Source organism: Monodon monoceros, unplaced genomic scaffold (genome assembly GCF_005190385.1).
Source record: "Monodon monoceros isolate NGI ecotype Baffin Bay Population unplaced genomic scaffold, NGI_Narwhal_1 Super_Scaffold_13, whole genome shotgun sequence".
Taxonomy (NCBI): domain Eukaryota; kingdom Metazoa; phylum Chordata; class Mammalia; order Artiodactyla; family Monodontidae; genus Monodon; species Monodon monoceros.
In genome coordinates, this window is record NW_021703769.1 from 56,565,668 (window position 1) to 56,579,684 (window position 14,017).

The 14,017-nt window shown below is 42.2% G+C and overlaps 1 protein-coding gene across 2 annotated transcripts in view; it reads right to left on the bottom strand.

The window, feature by feature from the left end:
* The window catches only part of GRIN2A (glutamate ionotropic receptor NMDA type subunit 2A), a 372,579-nt gene that overhangs the window by 107,818 nt on the left and 250,744 nt on the right, over positions 1–14,017 (bottom strand). For both annotated transcript variants that reach the window (XM_029221232.1, XM_029221233.1), the window contains one exon: positions 10,394–10,508. In XM_029221232.1, coding sequence (XP_029077065.1) covers positions 10,394–10,508 — 115 coding nt within the window. The remainder of the gene's footprint in view (positions 1–10,393; positions 10,509–14,017) is intronic.

Sequence of the window (14,017 nt, forward strand, 5' to 3'; positions counted from 1 at the left end):
AGAGCAGGTCCAGACAGCAAATCATGGAGGTCTGGTGGTTGTAGGTGGGTGGGAAGCAATCCAGCTACAGCTAGCTAACTGGATAAATTGTGAAATGAGGAACAAATAATAAGGGGCTTCAAATGTTTGTGATTCAGTTAATAAAATGGGCCAAATGATCTTCACCCTTTAGATAACTCTTCTTCATCCTTTAGGACTCAGGACATATGTTAGCTCTTTCGAGGAAGCCTTTTCTCATCTCTTTCCTAATACCCAGGCTGGGTAGGTGTCCTGCAGTGCCCTGGGCTTACCTCTACTATTAACACCCATCTATGTTGCAATTGAAAGTTCATTTCTCTGTCTCTCCCACTAGACTGTGACCTTCCTGAGGGCAGGGACACTGTATTATTCATTTTGGCTTCACCCACACCTACCCCCAGCCTGGCACAGAGTAGGTACATGGCAAACAGATCAGCAGTGGGTAATTGGGGGGGGGCGTCGAGAGTGGCTGACCAGGTGGATGGATGAAAGTTGGTTGGTGAGATGGGTTGATGGATGGATAGACGGACGGATGGTTTATTATGTAGATGACTGATCACTGGATGATTGGCTGGGTGGACAGATAAATAAACATATAGATCAATCACATGGGACATTCGTTGTTAATAATTAATGTATCCTAAAGAGTAAGATTTAAGTCTACAAAAAGGGCTAGGTATTGTCATTCATTCCCTCCACTCAACCTCCAAGGAAGATAATATTCACAAGAATCTCTAGGTCCTTTATGAAAATTCCCATCATTCATCCTAGAAACCGTGTCAAGTGGCGGAATGAGCACCAGACTGGGAGACTCACAAGACCTAAATTTGAATATTTTCTCAGCTATTGAAAAAATGTCACTGAGTATCTCCAGGTCTTCCCTACTCAACAATCAGAGAATATCACCTACATCATAGGGTTATCACTGTAGCTGAAGTGAAATAATAAATATAAAGCCAATGTTGTAAGGTTTGGCTTGTAATAGGTGCTCAACAAATGCTTACCATTTATTTGCCTTATATTCAGAGGATGTCTAAATTCAATCCCCTTACTCTACTCACTTTCAAAATTATTTTAGAAATTTTGTATCTTTTCCCCGAAAGAAAGCTTGCTTGGAGCACCAATATACCAATCAGATAAAGCTTTACCATCTCTGGCTATAGCTGGATCTTGTCTCATTAACCCCTATCCAGTCAGAGACCCCTGTGGCACTATGAAAGAAGCTAGCATTCCAGGGAACATAGTTAGAAAAAAAAAACTTTCTCCTAGATAACGGAGGAAGTTTATTCTATGTTCTGCAGCATTGAGACTAAAGCCTGGTGTTCATCCTCTCATTCTCTCCTTTCCTCCCTTCCTCCCTCCCTCTCTTTCCCCTCTATCACAGGAGCTCAGGGCTTTGCATTCACTTACAACACAGAAGAGTTGATGACCCAGTCAGAAAAAAAAAATGGTTTTCATCTGTCTGTTCAGGATTTTCTAGAAATACTTCCAACTGAGAGGCTCTTTGAATAATTTACTCATCTGAGATCATTTCACTAATCTATTCACTCATTTTCATAATTGATGGCAAGGCAAGCTGTCAAGGGTACAGCTTTTGTCTTACATTTATACCATCTGTCAGCTTAATTATGCCCCTTCACTCTCAGACAGCTTCCTTATCAAACTGGGTTTGTGAGTTGGGTAGAGATGGCTACTCCAGATGACATACTGGTTGATTCTGGTTCTATTGTAATTGTTCTATTGTATTGTTCAAATTCTGCCTTCACCATTATATGACCTTGGGCAAGTCATTCATTCCATGCAGCTCTCAAGTTCTCTCCCATAATATGGAGCTCTAATGATAACTGGAGCTGGCATCTACTGATCATCTACTATGTGCCAGTCAGTGTTCTAAGCACTTGACATAATATTTTGTTTAATTTTCCCAACAACCCTATGAGGTAAGTACTACTAAGTACCTCCGTTTTATATATGAGAAAGTGCAGAGAATATTGTGCTATTTAAGTGAGATAATGTATTGAAAACACTCTGCTTGGTGTCTGGCATATAACAGGAGCGTAACAAATGACAGCTGCTGCCATCATGACCCCCCGTCAATCAACAGAACCATCATCATCATTGCCATCAATCATCTTTGTCATCAACATTCCCATCAAGGCATGTTCCCATAGAGATGTCTTTTCTATGAACTGCTTTTTTTTAAATTTCAGAAATCTAGAAAACTATTACCAGACTATTGCCTTGCAGAAAAGCATGGTTCAATTGCTGTTCTTTTCGGAGTTAGGCTTATATTACAACTGCAAGAAAGAAAGGAACGAAGGAAGGAAGGAAGGGAGGGAGGGAGGAAGAAAGGAGGGAGGGAGGGAGGGAGGGAGGAAGGAAGGAGGGAGGGAGGGAGGGAAGAAGGAAGGAAGGAAGGAAGGAAAGAAAGAAGGAAGGAAGGAAAGAAAGAAAGAACCATGCAAGACAGAAACAGATACACACACACACACACACACACACACACACACACACACACACGCAGAGGTGGCATTACTCATTTCAGTTTGATGTGTTCATTTGCTATAGACCTATTGTACTTTCCCCACTGTGACCTAACAAATTGTACCGTGTAGGTATTTAAAACCGTCACTATGCATGACTCTAGGGAAGTCAGAGGATAATTTTAAATCTTTTGTAATGGCTTAATTTTCCCTCTCTGTGGCTTACATCATTTGAGAAACTTAATGATCATTATATAAGGAAACAAATTAAATTTCACACAGCTTCTGCTAAGGTGGTGATATTACCAAACCCATTTTACAAAAGGCCACTTGATTTTAGCTGTGGGTTTTGGAGAATAAAGGAAACAGAGAAAGGGAAAGAGGGGGAGAGGAAGGGATGAGAGATGAACCATGTCATTTACAGGCATGACAAATTTCTTCTGGAAGTGCTCAGTCCAGAAATGCCTAAACACAAACCCATGCCTAAAAAAAATTTTTTAAAAATCTTTCTGACTTCTCTCTTTCACAAATCTCTCAGCAAATCAGTCAGTGCCATGTGCTTTCAGTTCTGTTGCTGAAATTTCTCAGATGCCATTGCCACTGTTCTTGTTCACACCTACATTCCCTTCAACCTGAGCTACTTAAATAGCTAGTCCCTTAGAAAACTTCCCCAAGATCCATGCCCATCACCATTTTATTTTTGAAGAAGTAGTTTAGTTTTTATCTAAGAGAACAGGCTATGGGGTTCTTATCCTGGCTTTGCAACTTATTAGCTCTGTCATCTTGAGCAAGTTATTGAATTTCCCTGGGCCTTATTTATCCCTTTCATATGTAAAAGAGGGTAATACATCACAGTGTTCATGTGAGCATTAGATTAAGTTTATATATTTGAACGCTTAGCACCCTGCATGGTGTATCATCAATACTAAATGAGTAGTAGCTATTACTATTATTATTTTTATGTTGTTCTCCCATCTCAAGGTCTTCAACAGTACCCCAAAGGTGACTGAATAAAATCCCACAGTGTATAATTCAAAATCCAGTATGGTCCTTCATTCCCATATTTTCCCTTTAAACAATCTGCTTTTGTCTTCTATTGCCATGTAACAAATGGCCTCAAACATAGCCACTTGAAACAATGCTCCCTTATGACCTCACAGTTCTGTAGGTCAGAAGTCCAGCGGGGCTCAGCTGGGTTCTCTGCTCAGGGTCACATGAGGCCAAAACCAAGCTGTCACTCAGCTGGGCTCATAGCTGCAGGATCTGGGAAGAATCCACTTGCAGACTCATTCAGGTTGTTGGCAGAGTTCAGTTCCTGGAGGTTGTAGGACTGAAGCCCTTGTTTCCTTGCTGGCTGTTGGCCAGAGACTAAACTCATCTTCTAGTGGCCACCTGCTTCCTTGTCATGTGGCCCTCTCAATCCTCAAATCCAGCAGTCAGACAATTCCTGCTTATGCTCAAATCTCTCTGACTTCCTCTTCTGCTATTAGTTTCAGAAAACTCTCTACTTTTAAAAGGCCCACGTGTAGAGAACAAACCTATGGACATCAAGGGGGGAAAGGGGGGGTGGGATGAATTGGGAAATTGGGATTGACATATATACACTAGCTAATATGTATAAAATAGATAACTAATGAGAACCTGCTATACAGCACAGGGAACTCTACTTCACTTTGTTGTACAGTAGAAATGAACACAATATTGTAAAACAACTATACCCCCCCCCAAAAAAAAAGGCCCATGTGATTAGGTTAGGCCCAGCCTGATAACACTCCTTTTGATTAACTCAAAGTCCACTGAAAAACTCCTTTTGCTATCTAACGTAACAATCACAGAAGGCATATCTCGTCATATTCACAGGTCATCCTCCTAGAAGAGAGGATTACAGAAGAGTGAGGGTCATTGGGGATCATTCTTAGAATTCTGCCTACCATACAAGCTATGTTTCAAACACATTGAACTCTTTCTCAAATGAGCCTTGAGCACGCTTGCCTCTGGACTTTGGCTTTCAATGGTCCTTCTGCATGGAATGGCCTCCCCACACATGTTCAGAAGGTCTCATCTGAGACCCTGCTCAAATTAGAAGTCCTCTGTATAGATGCCCCTGATCAGCCAGCCTACATATAATATATCCCTTCTCCAAACATCATAGACTTTTATCAGAGCATCTTCTGTGGCACATTTCATACTGTCTTGCAATTACGAGCATCTCCTCATGCCCTATGACACTCTAAGGCAGGTACATGTCTCATTGCAACCCTCAACAATGGCTTGCACATAGTAGGTACTCAGGAAATTTTGCTTGACAGAATAAAAGTGTGAATAAATAAGGGTTATATACCCCAAATTCAACCATCTCTGCTTAAGGGGGACAGATTTAACTAAAATACCAGTTATTTAATAACTCAATATTTGTTGAGGACACACCAGGTGATAGGAACTATACTACATCCATAAACATTTCACTTGGCACTGTTACTGTCTCATTCAGCAGAGATTACTCTAGGTGCTACAGGACTCCAATTTCCTTTTCTCCTGTACCACTGCTCTTTAGCATTGCTACTAAGCTGTGTATTCCAAAGGAAGAAAGAGGGACAAAGACAGGAAGCAGGAAATCTTGATAGCCAGGATGACCTAGATGAAACCATTTTTTCAAGATAACAAAGAGTAAATCCATGTCCTAAAGCAGTAGTTCTATATCTTTAATGGGCATTGCTAGGGGAGCTTATGAAAAAGCAGAATCAGAAATGATTATTCTGTAGGTTTGAGGTAGTGCTAGTACCGCAAAAGTCTTAGCACCTTTACATCTTTTCCATGGTTACTCTGATATGGGTAGCCCACAGGACCACACATGTAAAATGACCACACTAAAAGCTGTTCCTCATTTGGGGAAGTTCGTGAAAAAAAATCCCTTCATTCTCGTATCCATTCTATAAATATTTATTGAGTCACAGCTATTGAGCACCAGAGATATAGTGGTAAAGGAAAAAGTGAAAACCTGAAAACAGACAGTATTCTCTCAGTGCTAGTCATAGCCAGAATTCATGGCTTCATCAATGCACTGCCATCGTTTTTCTAAGCAAAGCAAGCACATAGTAGAAACCATAATATATTTCTGGCTGCTTGTAGGACATATAAACAATGCACTTCAGTTTTAGCAATTCGCACAATTGTTCTATCAATTGTAACTTACTGGTGTCCTCTCAATTATAATTTTCCTCCGTGATTTTCTTTAACGTAATCATTGGAGTATGTGTATGCAGATGCCAAGTATGATGTTTGCATAAATATTTCCATCTTTTAGCAGGATGAACCTTTTGGAAGATAACTGATACCATACACACAAGCAAACACACACACTAGAAATCTTCTGCACATGAGTTCTTGAGACTCACCAAGCCATCTAGGTTAAATGTGGTGGGAAAGTGATGGAGGGGTAGTTAAAATACAATGATTTAGAAGGGAGGGAGTTATGACATTCTTTAATTAGAGACCCCACCATGGGAAAACTGCACCCCATGCATACACCATTGTGGGTGAAAGCCTCGATCGATCTGGTAACACACTGATATGCCACAGCCAGAACTGGGGATCAATCTTAGCTTTTTCTAAGATCTCCTTTATCGTATCTGTACTAGGAATTCTTTAACTGGCATCTGTTTCATTATGCACAAGACACAGGAACAGGGTACAACCCCTTCTTCAGTGAGCCAGACTGGAAAGTGGAACTTCTATAGAACAAAAAAGACGGCCTGTGCGACGTGATAAATGCTTATACCCCAAGTTCCAACTGGTTGGGTTTGAGTGAAATCTGCTGCATCCAGTGAGAATAAGGAGGTGGGTGTCACTCTAAGGATAGGAGGAACTCCCTTAATTTCTCCTCTAAAATATTCCTTTCCCACCAGCTGTAATTCAGTACGATGTAGGAATTAGGAATGCAGCCTGTGGGGTCAGGCAGTCCTCCATTCACATCCTGCTTCTACCACATGCAGGATCTGAGGCAGGTCCCTGGCTTCTCTGAACCTGAATTTCCATTTATGAGGCAAGGGTAAGAATACCTACTGTAGATGAGTTGTTGAAATGCCTAAATGAGCTCATGGACATAAAACTCTCAGCATAGTTCTTGGTATAGAGTAGCTCTTAGTAAATGGTGATTGAAGTCAGCATTACCAGCAGATTGTATAGAGGTCCTTCCAGGCATTAGAAATAGCACCTTGTGGGCTTCCCTGGTGGCACAGTGGTTGAGAGTTCGCCTGCTGATGCAGGGGACACGGGTTCGTGCCCTGGTCCAGGAGGATCCCACATGCCGCGGGGCGGCTGGGTCCGTGAGCCATGGCCGCTGAGCCTGCGCGTCCGGAGCCTGTGCTCCGCAACAGGAGAGGCCGCAGCAGTGAGAGGCCCGCGTACCGCCAAAAAAAAAAAAAAAAAGAAAAAAGAAATAGCACCTTGTGGTACAGCCAAAGAAACATGTGGAAGGAACAGACCTTTCTCTGATGGGGCTCACAGTCCACGTGAAGATGAACATGCAAGCAAATAATTATAACGCAAGCTGCTAAGACTCTTAGGAGTTAGTATACAGGTTTGTACAAAGTGGAAAGGACACGGCCTGATTTGGATTATCCAGATGTAGAATCAATGGAAGGGGTGCCCTTGGCAAAAAGAGGAGAGTGTTCAAAGAGACAGGAACTGAGACAGAGAATGAGCAGACGACAAGTGACTATGAGGGCTTGGAGGATATTGGGAGGATAAGAATGAAGCTTTCTTTGCTGGGACACAGGAGAATAACCATATTTGAGAGAAGAAGATGGTGACTTTGGCTTTGGACAAGACGAAGTGGAGGTCTATGGGCTGTCCGTGTAAGGAAGTCCTGGTGCCAAGTCTGGAGATCAGGAGATCTGGGCTGGAGAGAGGGATCTGGGAGTCATCACAGTGTGGAAAGCAACTGAGATCAAGGGCACCAAAGAGAATGCAAACAGAGTGGTGAGAATAAAGAGGGAAGCAGACGCATCAGAGAGACGGGAATGGGGCCCTTCATTCAGGAAGACGTAATGATGGGTCTCCCTTTTGTCTTCTGGGGCATCTCTACCATCTTTAATTAGAGCTTCTCTAGAAGAGAAGAGGGTTGTTTTACTTTAATATTTATGATTTTTGTCCCATTCATGCTTGAAGTCAAAACTGCTTTAAAAACCTTTCTTTAAATCTCTCTCCCTCCCCCTCTCTCTTTCTCCCTCTTTCTTTCTCTCTAAATATATATGCTTTTTAAAACTAGTCTGTATGTATGTTATATGCATGTGCACATACACACATATTTGTTTCATTTTAGACTGGTGTAACCCTAAAATGGTAAATAGAATTATTCCCAAAGCATTTTTCCAAGTAGTTAATAAGATGATTCACCATGGAGAGATCCAATCTTTTACTCAATGTCCCCACCCTCGTGAAGACTTACCCATTTGACCAAGTCAAGTCCACCCCTCTCTCCCCAGACACGGCTCAGTAATGAGCTACTTGAGGAGAGGGGTGGTATCCCATTCATCCTTGCCTCACTCTGGTGCAGATTGGAATGTTGGCCAAAGAGTTGGCCCACAGAGGGTGTTTACTGTATTGGCCTGGGCTGCCAATTGGCTTGTAACCAGGGTATTATTTTCAAGCATCTCTGGGAAGGCTTGGACCCACTAAGCTCTAATGCAGAGCAAAGCCATCGAAAAAAAAAGGAGAGGCAGAGGGCATGGAAGTCCCAATTTACAAGAGGAAAGTCTGCTCAGACCTGAGTTCTGTGTCTGCTGAGCACAAGCGGGCACTGTGCACAGCACTGGACTAATCCACGCCAGCTGCACACGAAGGCCCAGCAGAAAGCAAATGTCCCTCTAAGGGCTTGTCATGTTTTCCAAGACACCCTCATTACATGCTGCTTCTAGTGACTCCACTGCGTGACCTCAGGGATGAAAAGAAATCTCCTGAGTCCCAGAATAACAGCTCCCTCCTGCAGACCTTCCCCTCTGCTGACCGGCTGTACCAGCATGTGCTGCTGGGGGACGGCTTTAAGGATAACATGACTGGTATTTACCTGCTCCATTGGCTTCCTCTTTCTTCGAGACAGAAGCACAAGGAGTTATTTCTGAAGCACTGGATCCCCTGAGCGCTGCGAGAATAGACCAACTACAGGAAGCATTTGTACATTCTAAGCTCAACTCCGCAGCAATTCCCGGAGCTGCCTTTTTGGGAAATTGCTATATTTCAACAGAAATTTGAAGGAGGACACACAAAATATTAAAAGGGTATTTTCTGTATGTGGAAATGAAGCCTATCAAGGGCCGCCTTCTTTTATGCAATGTTATCACCTGCACTACAGTGGCCTCCCTGTAAACAGGCTCCCTGGCAAATGAGGTACGTCCAAAGGCAGCACAGAGAATCCACAGGTGTGAGCCAAGCCTGACCCAGGACTGGTTAAATCCAACCAACGAGAATGATTTTACAGTTCCAAAAGTGATCCTCACACTGTGTAACTTCAAAAGGTTGAAAAATAACTCCAAAATGTAATAACAAAAGGCAGAAAGGCTCAAGTTCTCTACCTCTTATTATGGACAAGAAAAAAATAACTTGCATTTTGACTTTCCATTTGCAAGAGGAGAGAGAAGCCAGAATTTGAAGGATGAATAAAAGAAAGTAAGGATACAGGGGAGCATTACAGGAAAGAAAAAGAAAAAGCATGTTCAAAGTCCCAGATACATAAAGGAACCAGCTCAGACATGGAGATGTGAGCCACTTAGGACAGTGGGCTACAGGGTTTACCAGAGGGAAGAGCAGAGGTAACACCCGGGGACAGAATCCAGTGCTTTCCTCAAGCATCACAAAAGTGCACAAAATCCCAACCCATCCCTCTCCACACACACACCAGAGTCTAAGTTCCATGAATCAGAAATTGTTGTTTTGTCTCTCCTGTTCACTGATAGATTCCAAGCATCAAGAATAGTGCCTGGCACATCGCAGGCACTGAATAATCATTTGTGGAATGAATGAATAAACCAAGTCGTCACTCAGAGCTTGGGTGTACCGCCTAAAGCAAAAATCAAGTAAGCGTTCAATAAACAATGGCTATTGTTGTCATAACTAGTACTCATGTCAGGGAGTTAAGTACGAAAACTCAGTAAACATTGGTAATTAATTGTGCAGGGTATCTCAATTTGAACAGTTTCAAAATATATCTTTTAATTTAGATACAATGGCATGCAATGAAACAAATCTTGTGTGATGGTCTGATGCATTTTGACAAATGTTCAAGACAAGGAGTATTGCCATAACTCTAGAAAATCCCCTGTGTCTTGTGTGGTACCTCAGATGAGCTTTTCCTGAACATTGATTTTTTATAGTTATTATATATGTTCTAGAAAATGTGCTTTACAAGAAATACAACCCTCTCCAATCCATGATTTGCAGAAGTGATACATTTAAGTTTTGGAAATGAGTTGATTCAAAGCAAAAGACTAGTACATGAAAATACAAGGGGTTCATTCATAGGGCAAAATGTGTGAAGATCGTACCCCATTATGAGGTTTAGGCAAACTGGTGTGATCATTGCCAGATAGTGAACACTTGCTACTGCAATGATGTGACCCAAACTTCACTGCTTTTAAATTACCTTAAGTCTTTCAGGGACACTGCCTACTCAGATTTGAGAACCCAACACAATGAACAACACACAACTGCCACAGTTCACCCAGGGAAAGCACCTCCATCTTACAGTATCTGTCTGCCTTGTTCCATCAAGGGTCATGGAATGACATGTGGAGCTGCTCAGAGGGAAATACTTTGGGAAAAGGAGTAGTTTGAGCTCCCTTGCTGCCCACACCTTTCCTGCCTCCCCTGTATTCGGCACACAGAAGGATGCTCACCTTTTCCCATTCGCGGTCCTTGTTCAGCACGATGACCACCAGTCTGGGGTGCACCTGATAGCCTTCCTCAGTGAAGGACAAGTCTTTGCCATCCCATGTCACATTGACCATAAATCTAGAGAGAGGAAGAGAAAAACAAATGTTTAGGGAAGAATTAAAGAGGTTTCAAACAAATAAGTGGATGCCACCATCAGCATAAAACTGAGAAGGTGTAAACTCATCACAAGGAGCCTCTATCTGTGGAAGCATCAGTACCCACACAGGCTCTGCTAACTTCCATGCACTCTTTTTCATGAGCCTGTAATCAAGCCCAGAATCCCCAATCCTGTATAGGCATTAGTAATTTATTGCAGAAAGCACAGGGGATGGAACATATTTGTCCTGCCAGACTATAGACTTTTGTTCAAATGATCTTCTTACAGGAGGATCTGAAAGCATGTTTTAACAAGCTTCCCTAAAGGAAACTGCTTGTTCATAAACCACATGGTACACAACGTCAAAGAAATGATATCCCATTCATTCATTATTCATTCAACTAATATTTATCGAATATTTGCTACATGTCAGGACTCAGCTAGTTGGTTGGCAATAAAGAAGAAACAGAATGATCTCTGTCCTCTTAAAGCTTACAGTCTAAGGGAGAGGACAGGTATTAATTGGTTAATCACCGAACAATGACAAGTGCTACAATAGAGGGGGCGGGGTGTGCTATGTGAAAGTGAAACAGGGGTCAGGCAAGGCTTCTATAAGGAAGTGCAGCTTGACCTGAAGGATGACTCAGCATTAACTAGATCAGAAAAGATGTAAGCACATTCCAGGCAAAGGGGACAGCATGTACAAAGGTCCTGTGGTAGTGCTTATGAAGGGCTGAGTGCAAACCAGTAAGGCCAAAGCAGAGAGAGACAGGGAAATGGGGTGTGTGGTGTGGGTGAGAAGGTAAATAAGGGCAGACAGTGCAAAGCTTTTCAGGCCATGTTAAACAGTTTTATCTTCATTTTAAAACAATAGAAAGACATTGAAGACTTTAATCAAGGAGGTGATATAATCAGACTTTTCTTGTATCAGTATAATATGACTTAAATGTTGTGTACAGAATAGGTTTGCGGGGGACCACAGTAGGTAGAGGGGGGCTGGTCACAGTGCTCTTATTATTCAGGTGAGAGATGGTGTTGGCTTTGGTCCCATTGTGGCCCCAAAAGAGGAGGAGAAGGAAGAGTAGGAGCAGCAACACAAGTGGAGAAATACTGAGCAGGTATTCAGTGATGGGTTAGACATGAGGGTGGGGGAGAGAGAGGCGTCAAGGATGCCTCCTCGATGTCTGCCCTATACAACAACCGTGCAGTTGTCTTCGTCACAAGTGATGTCTGTCTGTCTTACAATACTCATCTCTACCTCCCACACCCCCACCTCAAACCACGTCGCCTGTAGTCAAGCTCGGCTCTGATGCAGAGCAAGACAGAGCTCATTTCCCAGGATTTGGGAGGGAGGCTTCTCAGGGGTTCACATCTCCTTGCAGCGTGAGAAAAATCTGATGTTAAAGACGTCCAAGAAAACACACCACTTAGCAGACACTCAGTAAATACAGTATGGTGGTTAGAAGCATTCAGAGACCTCCCCAGAAAGACAGGGTACCTCAAAGTCATAGCATTTTTTTGCATTATATTCCTTTAACAACAAAAGTAGCTAAAGAAGTAAAATATTAAGGAAGGGGACTAGATTACAAAAATAATTCCAAAAAGAGAGATTGGCCTAACTGGTCACATGTCTGCCCCTGGACAGCCACAGTGCAGAAGACCTGACTGTGTCCTATGGGGGAAGAATCAGGTCTCCAAGGACAAGGTTAAGAAATTGGGGAAAAGGCAAAGAACATTTTTGTGTATCCATTCAATGGACTGTTTTGAGTCCTTAAAAAATCATGTTTTTGAGACAAGTTAATGGCATGAAGATAATGTTTGCTATTTAATGTTAAACAAGCAGAAAAGAGGATAAAAATAGGGTTTGTCTATGCATGGAAGGATCCCAGGTACTTTCCATTTTCTTTTGTGTATCTTTGTATTCTCCAAATTTTCTACAGATAGTTTTTATTTTTAACAAAATACTGTTTAAAAACAGAAAAATCAAACACTGCTATTCTAGAAGAAGCAAAGGGTAATCACGATTCTATTTGGTGCATCTGAGGCATCGCTGATCATTTCCTAGGAAGATAATTTACCGATTCAACAACAATTTACTGAATGTCTATTGTGTGTCAGGCCTTATGGTGAGTCCCATAAATACAGAAATAAAAAACACAGTGCCTGTGGCCCCTCTTACATCCTCACAATTCAGGGACATAGACACATAAACAATGACAGTACATAGAAGGCCACTTGTGCGCCAATGTACAGTAAGTATAAGTCATGAGAATGTAGAGGAAGGGCCCCTAATGCAATCTCTGCAACGTAGGGAGGACTTCCTGGGAATCTTCAAGAGTAAAGAGGTTGAGGAGAGGCGGAGAAGAGCATTCAGAGCAGAGGAGTCATCTTAAACAAGGAAGAGTCAGCAAAGGAAGTGACACGCTAGGGGAAATAGCTTAGTACAGCTGACAGGCAGTGGGATTTGTCTGGAGAGCATCCCTTAAGCTAGATCATAAGGGACCTAAAGGTCTGGATTTTGTTCAGATGGCCATGAGGATCACAAAAGGTTTTAAGTAGAGGAGTGATTCACCGCATGCAGGAAACTGCAAGGCCAAGGGCAAAGACCCATGAAATGTCACCATGGAACACTGTCCATGGAATTTCAGCATAAAAATTGCAGACGAAGCCCACCAGTGGACTTTACCTGGGCTGGCAGGAAATCTGTAACCAAGTCATTCTGTCTCTGCAGTCCAAAACTCATAGTTAGGGCTGCTGATTCATCGAGGGTTTTAGTTTGTTTGTTTGTTGTTTTTTATTGAATCCAATAAAAGCTCTCAAGCCAAGTTTTGATTATACAATAATTTGAAGTGAATAGAGTTCACGTTGGGTCAATCTAACACCCCAAATGTGGGTGAAACTGAAAAATTTAGTCCATTAGCAAGAGGTTTGAAAATATCCAATTTGGTATGTGTTTGGAAACGGCAGACCAGAGGACGAACGCTTTGGGTTTGACTTGGACCCCTGGCCCGGGGAGAGCCATTCACAGGGTTATGTGGTGTGAACCGATGTCACGGTCACCATTTTAATCTAGGAGCTAGCATGCCCTGTTGAGCACCCAGTCTTCTTCTGATATGCCAGCTGAATCTACTTCAATCTCCCTCTTCTTTAATTCCCCATCTCTGTTTCCCCTGCTCATTTCCTTTTCTCCCATTTTGTAGTGAAATCAGATGGAGTTAGCAGGGACATTATTTAGATGCAATCCATCTTCTTCAGATTATATGGAAACAACTATATGGAAATTCTCACACTCCACATTGTTCTGTGTTCCTTTAAAAATCAGTATTCTGGACCAATGAGTCTAACATACTCTATGTTAATATTGTCTATTTTCTTCCTTCCTTCCTTCCTTCTTTCTTTCCTTTCCTTCCTTTTTCCTTCCTTTCTTCTTTCCTTCTTTCTTCCTTCCTTCCTTCCTTTCCTTCCTTCCTTCCTTCCTTCCTTCCTTCCT